The sequence below is a fragment of the Alligator sinensis genome, unplaced genomic scaffold (assembly GCF_000455745.1).
Source record: "Alligator sinensis unplaced genomic scaffold, ASM45574v1 scaffold512_2, whole genome shotgun sequence".
NCBI classification, from domain to species: domain Eukaryota; kingdom Metazoa; phylum Chordata; order Crocodylia; family Alligatoridae; genus Alligator; species Alligator sinensis.
In genome coordinates this window covers 1,227,312-1,236,352 of record NW_005842182.1, presented here as the reverse complement: position 1 = coordinate 1,236,352, position 9,041 = coordinate 1,227,312, and the positions used below count along the sequence as shown (strand labels likewise).

Below are 9,041 nucleotides of genomic sequence, written 5' to 3'. Positions count from 1 at the left end.
GCAGGGGGAGTTAAATGAAAGAAGCAGCAATTTTCTTACAGAATGATTTTTCATTATGCTGCACAGCTTCTTGCCTCATCAGAGCAACTGGAAGTAATGAGCACTAATTAGCAGAAGTTGAGGGAAGCAATGAAAAGCAGTAATTGTAATTACAATGATGTAATATGGAAAATAGAATAAAAAATACTCTATAAGGAAGTTAAGGCAGTAAGCTCTATTTTAAGAAATGCATTTGGGAACTAACCCAACAGCATCCTATCAAAAATATCCTTGCAGAGAAATTGAAGCTTAAATCTTCTTTAAAATGAGACAAACCCTTTCCCCCTGCACCCTGGGAATAGAATTTTACATCCTCTATGAATGCTCACCCAGATGGCTGGCATGTCAATTGGTGCAAAACTCTGACATTTTGTCAGTGGTAATTTCAAAGTCAAGTCACCATTACAGTAACCAGTTACTTCTTGCATTTTAACATGAACTCCCTTGAAAGACAACAGATTCTTCTTTGTCTATTACATTAAAAAAGCAAACCGTCAATTTCTTGTTATTCACTAAAGCTGAAAGAGAGAAACATCTGTGCTTCACGGCATATCCTCAGTATTCATTTCTAGATTCATATCAGGCAAAATGCCATTCGAGGGAAAATACCAATGCATGACACCAGTCAACTTTAGTTGCTAGAGACAGCCAGCTAGGACTGGTTCCAGAAATGACTAATGCAAAGAAATATGGATCTTCACCAATCTTTACTTTGGTTGTAAAACCATGACCAAACCCATGCTTATTTGGACCACAGGGTCAAAAAAGTTCTCAAAAGCTCTTGGTTATAAACAATTAGCATCTTTTCAGCAGTTGACAAGCTACAAGTAGATATGACTGGGCAGAGCATAGATCTGATGTTACCCATAAACAGGTATATTTTGGGGCTAGACTTCACTATACCTAACCTTAGATGACTGGTAATAAAGTGCAGACCAAAAGGAAGAGTTTTGTATAGGAAGCCCTTACACACAAATGTTGATTTTGTTTTCATGCTGAGAACTGCTAAATGTAGGATTAAAAAAAAAAAAAATGATCTAGGTCTTCCTCACAAGCTTCTGTTCCTGATTTTTTTTTCCCTTCTGCTAAGAAATTATAAGTAAAAAAAAAAAAAAAAAGCCATTTTGAATGAGGAGAAGGATTTCTGCCATCATGGAGTACTTAGGTGACTCTCACCTGGGTACAGACAAACTAAAATACACACTAAAGTATAAGGAAGGATCAGTCCACTGAAGCGGGGTGGAAGTGAAGCAGAAACAGAACACTTCCCACCCTGGCAGAGAAGTTTCATAGGATGAAACAAAAAACAGACAGTTTCCATTAAACTGCTTCCTGAGATGCATCTCTTCATGTCTAGAAATGCCATGGTATGGGAGTGAAACAGCGAGTCCAAAACAGTCCACTGCAAGAAAAAAAAAAGTCTCGGCCAATACAAGAGATGAAGGGAGGAAGGAAGAATGGACAGATGTTCAAATAATGATTTTTACACCCCTTGCTCACTAACTGTAACCAGCTGGGATGTATTACCTCCTTGGAAATCCTTATGCTCCTGGTCATACCTTCTTAAAGAAGAACTGCAAGTTGTAATGGATGAACTTGTACCTCCAGCATCCTTATGATGCAAAGCTCCAAGCCCCAGTAGAGCAAGACTCAAGCAGCATGAAGTGGTCAGGCACAGACTTTGAGGATCCCAAAAAGATTACAGCATCCCTTAGGCTTGATTTGTTGCAATACTTCCCTAGCAGAGAAATGTACTCAAGTGCTGTTGTACCAAAAATCCTAGTAAAAATTTTAAGAAGTTTAAAAGCAAATAATTCTTGGAAGAAGACCGTTAATCCATTTTGATACCAAAGGCAGAAGTTCTTGTGGCCTGAACTGAACAACAGGTCTTGTTACTGAAGCCTCCAAAAGCAATACTGGATCACTACCAAATTCTGCAGATGAAGTGAGGAAATAGCCTGGATAGTAAAAATACTAATTATCCCATCACTGATGTCCATTATCAGTAATCAGTGATCTGGGTTTTTATCCAGCTGTTCCTTCCCCCTCACCCTCCAAAAGAAGAAAGTAAACTTTAAGGCTATGTACAGACGGTCAAAAAGCCTGAGGCTAAATGGATACAATCTTCACAGGTTAGTCTAAGCTGCATAGATTGAACTGATAAGCAAGTGAACAAACATTCACTTTTGATTCCAGAAATGCAGCCACATACCTGCAGTGGCCCACTAGGGGGTGCTAGAACATGCCTCCCTGCTCACCTGGAGCAGACAGCTTGGGCCAAGGCTAGCCTGCCCACGCTGCAAGAGGGGGAAGGGGGAGGCTTGTGAGAGAGGTGCAAAGCATCCTGGGATTCACAGATTGTAAGGCTGGAAGGGAACCCAGAAGATCATTGGGTCCAGCCCCCTGCACCAAGCAGGAAAGACAACTGTGGTCAAGTGACCCCAGCAAGGTGACCGTCCAGTCTTCTGGATGATACTTGATACTACATCCATCAAGGTTTACATTAAACTGGTTTTGGCCACTTTGAAACCAGTTTATGTACACTAGACTTCTGTCGTTAGAGATTTGAACTGGTCTATAATCACTTACACTGGTTAAGGTGCAATTTCTCTCCCTAGCCCAGATGATATTGGCCCATAGTTTATAGCTGCATAATTTCTAAATAAAACCTATGCTTCCCAAAAAGTGCATTTCCTTTGTGGCTTAACTGAAGCTTTTATTGTTAAGTCATGGATAGATAGCACATTTTTACAGTCTCCTACTGCTATTCAAAAAAATTACAGTGCATTTTTCATATGCTTATTTACCTGGTGCTGCATGGGCTCCAAACTTCTGGAATACTTTGTGACTGAATTCTTCTGCAATAAGCTTAAAACGTGGGTAAATTACATTAGTACATACATACATACATACACACACACACTTACTATGTAGGTTTAGTGTAGGAATATATTTGTAAAAAACCTCTTACTTAGAAATGCAATGGAGTGCAATGTCAAAATACAATAGCAAATGGTATTCAATCACAATCCCTGGGCCCTAATCCTGTATGTATCTAAGACAACTTTATGCATTGCTCAGAGCCCCACTAAAATTAATATGGAATTGGAAACATTGTTTGAATACTCCTATTATAGTATCTCAGAAATTTTTTAAACCATCTGGTTAATCTCAGGTATATTACTTGGCAAATATTAAGCATACTGGGAATCAGTGAATAAAGACTCAAGTAAAATTAACGACACTTAACTTGATTTTTTTTAAATGGTTTGTGTAAGTATTTCACTTTTTATACTTTTCTGTTTAACATTGCTGTATTTTAAATGACTGTGGGGAGTGGGGGTTCTGTTCCTTTCTTGAAAAGAAATGAAAATTCTGCCTGAACACAGAAGGCAGCAAACCTAATTATACAGAGCACTAGCAAAAATAGAATAAATACACTAAAATAAAAGTAGAGAAAAATATTTTCCATTAGCTTCTTTTTATACTAATCTTTATGTATTACCAATTATTACAGATGGCAATAATATTTTAGATTATTTTTTTAAAAGTATCACTTTACCAAGATATACAAATTGGTTAAATTAGTGGACTAGTTCTCTCATAGGCAATATATTTCAACTAAGAAAAAAATATTGCCTTCATCACAGATTATTGATAATCAATTCATGACTATTCAGGCTGCACTGAAAATTCCAAATCTATGCTGGCTTCAGGAAGCAAGCATATGTAGATCAAAAAAAAAAAGTGTAATCTATAAACCAATGGTAACACTGGAAGCTAAAGCCCCAAAATAGTAATTTAATAATCTCTTTGTTTACTATGCTTCCTTCCTCTGGAGTTTAATTCGTATTTAGCTCTACAGAGATTATAACAAAACTTTGGATATAGTTAAAAATCTATGTCATGAATAACTGAAATTCCATGTGAACTTTCAATCTATACAAGAGTACACTAAAGGGTAAGGTTACCTTTTAACTTTTTCTCTAGTCTCTTCATTTATATACTTCCTAAAGGCAGTATAGCTTACTATCTGCTGTTCTTGCTGTTATTTTAATATAAAAACTAAATTTAAAATAATTCCAATAAATACAATGGCTTCCATATCGGACTTCAATATGCCAAACAATTTCCTCAGACTTAGGTCTGATCTATGCATTTAAAACATTCTGGAAAGTTTTTAAAACTAGTATTCTGTGAAACTGTACCAAAAATGGTTGATCTGAAGTGGTCCAAAAGTTTAAGAAACCTATATTAGTATGCTATCAGATTCATTGTCAGTCCCATTTTGTGGACAGCCACATTTTAAATTAAATCAAAGCCTAACTTGAAGTCTCACTGTATGCACAAATAAGATACTGCACACAGAAAAATTAGTCAATTTAACTCAAGGGTGGGCAATTATTTTGGGTGGAGGGCCACCTACCTGATTTTGGCAAGCCACGGAGGGCTGCATGACAGGCAGCTAGGGGCAGATTAATATTAATTTTCTAAATATTTAGGGGCCCTGCGGGCCAGATAGAATGGCCTGACGGACTGCATTTTGCCCACCCCTGATTTAACCACTAATCTCAAAAGAGGGAAACAATATTTTAGCAATCCAAGATTAATTTTTTTTGGTTGTTCTGTAGTTATTCTAGGAATAAAGAACAAGTTGTGGGTACTGCAAGTGTATCTGGTTCAGAAATATGGTAATAGGTGTTTTCTTCTCAACATAAAATAGATTCATAGATTATAGAGTCGGAAGGGACCCAATGGATCATTGTGTCTGACCCCCTGCCCCTGGCAGGAATGAGGACTGAGGTCAGATGACCCTAGCCAGGTGATTGTCAAGCCTCCTCTTGAAGACCTCCAAGTTAGGTGACAGCACCACCTCTCTTGGAAGCCCATTCCAGACTCTGGCCACCCTTATTGTAAAAAAATTCTTCCTAATGTCTAACCTAAATCTATTCTCCACTAGTTTGCATCCATTATTCCTAGTTACTCCTTGAGGAGCTCTGGAAAACAGCGCATCTCCAATTCCCTGCTGTCCTCCCCTGATAAATTTATAGGCGGCCACAAGGTCACCCCTCAGCCATGTTTTGTATAGGCTGAAGAGATCCATATCTCTCAACCCCTCCTCATAGGGTCTTTCACGGAGACCACCAATCATGCAGGTGGCCCTCCTCTGAACCTCTTCCAGATCCTCTGCGTCCCTCTTGAAGTGCGGCATCTAGAACTGGAGACAGTACTCCAACTGCGCCCTGACTAGTGCTGCACAGAGGGGGAGCATCATCTCCCTCAATCTGTTGGTCGTGCATCTGCTAATACACGACAAGGTACGACTGGCTTTGTTGATGGCCTTGTTACACTGCTGGCTCATGTTCATCGTGGAGTCAACTATGGCTCCAAGATCTCTCTCAGCCTCTGAGCTGCTGAGAAGGACATTCCCCAACCTATAGGTGTGCTGGGGATTCCTCCTTCCTAGGTGAAGTACCTTACACTTATCTTTGTTGGATTGCATCCTATTACATTCCGCCCATTGATCTAACAGTAGTAACTGGCAGCACACTTTTAAGATGGGAAACTCCCTTCTTGAGAGCACAGAGGCAGAAAGGGATCTCGGAGTCATCACTGACTCCAAGATGAACATGGGCCGACAATGCGAGGTCACGGTCGGCAGGGCTAACTGGACCCTATCGTGCATCCACAGGTACATCTCAAGTAGGGCCAAGGACGTGATCCTTCCCCTCTACGCGACACTGGTCAGGCCACAGCTGGAGTACTGTGTCCAGTTCTGGGCACCCCACTTCAAGAGGGATGTGGACAACATTGAGAGGGTCCAGAGGAGGGCCACCCTCATGATCCGGGGACAGCAGGGCAAACCCTACAATGAGAGGCTATGGGACCTGAACCTGTTCAGCCTTCACAAGAGAAGGCTGAGGGGGGACCTGGTGACCGTCTATAAACTCACTAGGGGGGACCTGAAGGGTTTGGGGGAGACCTTGTTTCCCCTAGCGCCCCTCAGGATAACAAGGAATAACGGCCACAAGTTGTTGGAGAGCAGGTTTAGATTAGACATCCGTAGGAACTACTTCACAGTTAGGGCGGCCAGGATCTGGAACCAACTTCCAAGGGAAGTGGTGCTGGCTCCTACCCTGGGGGTCTTTAAGAAGTGGCTCGATGCCTACCTGGCTGGGGTCACTTGAGCCCAGTTTCCCTCCTGCCCAGGCAGGGGGTCAGACTTGAAGATCTACAAGGTCCCTTCTGACCCTACTTTTATGATTCTAACCTGCCCAGGTCGGCCTATAACTGTTCTCTGCCCTCTGGTGTATTAACTTTGCCCCATAATTTGGTATCAAATATTTATATAAATGTTAATATTGGACAAAATTACTAGTTTGAATAGAATTTTTTTAATTGAATACAATAAAGATGTACAATTGGTTATAGTAAAATAGTTTTTTAATGCATGTCCATACCTGTGGTGTAAGAAATTTTTCAACCCGTTTGGCTATAAAGTTTTTCTCCAATATGGAGTTAACTGATGGTCTATCCCTAGGATTCCTTTTAAAAAGCTGGGAAAGGAGATTACGTAGATCATAGGAATAATGCACAGAAACAGGAGGAAAAGATCCAGAGATTATCTTCAGGACCAGATTTTTCATGTTACCAGCTTCAAACTATATTACAGGGAAAAAAGATTGCATATGTGAGCATAGAGCAAATCACACTGGAAAAGTAACCAAAAGGTAAGAAAGGATGAATGTCATTTGTATAAATATAAAAACAATCTAATTCCTTCCAAATATTTTAAAAGACCATTATCAATTTCTTTTAGATCAAGATTAATAACAAATTATCTGCTTATATCAATCCAGTACCAGGTATCTTGATTTTGTTACAACTGTACCATGCTGAGAAAAAAAATACAACTCGTCTCCCCCCAAACTGTAACAGAATACAACAGTTTGTAGGCATTATAACTATAGCTAAAAAACAGAAAAAAGGCTACCCAAGGTGGGATGAGTCAACAGTAACATGCTATATAGATTGTTATGCCACTCTTGACACCTGACTGTCTTAATTCTATTTTGAGAACCAGCTTCTAGAATGAAGGATAGTAAAATGGCCAAATCTATTATTTGGCCAAATCCTGAGAAGTGTATAGATTTAACCAGATATTTGAAACTCCCTGCATTTGTCTCTTAATCCTTTAGTCCAGTGAGCACCAACACTGAGAACACACAACAAAATATGACCATATATCTTTTCCAGTACTATATTTGCCTGTGAAGTCCTATTCTAAATGTGTCATTTTACAAATTTTTTAAAAAATCTCTCTTTATACAGCAAACAGAGACCTGCTAGATAAGGGAAGGTCTGCTGTGACAGAGACCTACTAGATAAGGAAAACAATTTGCATAAAGTATGTCCCACTCAAGATCCTAGAGAAAATATCTTTTGATTTAAAAAAAATGTCAAGGATTAATATTAGCATAGGTAAGAAAGTTTTAGACAGAAAGTGATTTCTTAAATAATACCTTTGAACAAGTCAGACAAACTAATTTCAAATCCATCTTAAATAAAACAGAGTGACGTATTTTCGAAATAACTAAAAAGTATTAAGGTCTCGTTTCAAGATTTTATAATACAATTGCCTATCTTTATTATCATATCTGTATGCTGAAGAGCTCATTACTGCTACCAAGTGTATATGCCAAAATTCAGCACGGACTCAGATGAAAAAGTTCACAGCATTACAAGGAAAGGAATTCAACAGTTGCATCTTTAGCTACAGAAGTGTTAAGTACGATAACAAAAAACAGTTTACTGAACGAATGAGTTAAGGTGCACACACTGCTAACTATCCTGCATGCGTATATAGAAGCCAGCCACAAACATAAACGGAGGATGGCCAGTAGGGCTGTGCAAAGCTTTGGTAGCCAATTCGATTAGGAGAAGATTTGGTCCGATTCGGGGACCAAATCTCCAATTCTAAATTGAATTGGGAGACAAATTAAACACACTGAATCAATTTGAAGCATCTGAATCAATTTGGAAAAGCTCTGAAAAAGATTCGGTCGTATCAGAGATTCGGCCATAGACTAAACAAGCAGCTAACACAGCTGCCACCAGCTGGTAAGTCTGTTGGAGTTGGAGGAAGGGGGAGGGAAGGGGTGTGAGGGAATGAGGGGTTGGAGCTGGGACAAGGTGTCCAGCTGGGGCAGGGGGGTGCATTACTCAGGGAGGGGGGTGGGGGGCATGGGATGCGGGCGTGGCAGCATTAGGAGCAGGGGCTCTGCCCTGTTGCCGCTTGCCCAGCTGGGGCAAGGGAGAGGCAGGATGCAGGTGCAGATCACTCCAGGTGGAACGGGGCAAGCAACAGCAGAACATAGCCCCCGCTCCCAGCACTGCCGCATCTGCATCCCGTGCTTCTTGCACTGGCTGGCAAGCAGTGGCAGGGCAGAGCCCCCACTCCCAGTGCTGAAGCTGGCACAACAGCGCTGGGAGGGCTACGCCCTGCTGCTGCCCAGAGTGAGCCACGCCTGCATCGCAGCCCCCACCCTTTCCGGCTGGGCAAACGGCAGCAGGGCAGGGCTCCCGTGACTCCTCCCGCCTGGGCACAGGCAGGCACAGCTGGAGGAGCTGTGGGAGAAGCCCCCGTCGCTGCCCTGCCTGGCCCCATTCCCCTCCCGGCCCCGCCTCCCAGCACAAAAAAAAAGTCCTGCACTCACCTGATCTAGCAGCAGGGATCAGGGCCTTGGAGGGCTCATGGAAGAGCCCCCACATGCAGCACGGGGCATTGGGGGGCAATAGGGACCGCCCTCACACTTCGTACCTGCACAGCAGCTGCCCCATGGCATGGGTGCAGCGCTGCTCAGCAGTGTGAGCTGTTTGGGAGCTGGGGCAGCTGCACCCATCAGCCGGAGCCTGACACTGCTCAGCCCCAGTGGCCCCCGCTTCCAGACAGCGCACAGCGCCCTGCTGAGCCATGCTGCACCTGTGCGATGGAACAGCTG

General features: G+C 41.8%; 1 protein-coding gene across 8 annotated transcripts in view; it reads right to left on the bottom strand.

Moving 5' to 3' along the window:
- NEK1 (NIMA related kinase 1) overlaps positions 1-9,041 on the bottom strand; it is an 87,449-nt gene that overhangs the window by 60,795 nt on the left and 17,613 nt on the right. For all 8 annotated transcript variants that reach the window (XM_025207117.1, XM_006026210.3, XM_025207121.1 and 5 more), the window contains 2 exons: positions 6,501-6,701; positions 2,847-2,907 (listed from right to left, as the gene is read on the bottom strand). In XM_025207117.1, coding sequence (XP_025062902.1) covers positions 2,847-2,907; positions 6,501-6,701 — 262 coding nt within the window. The remainder of the gene's footprint in view (positions 1-2,846; positions 2,908-6,500; positions 6,702-9,041) is intronic.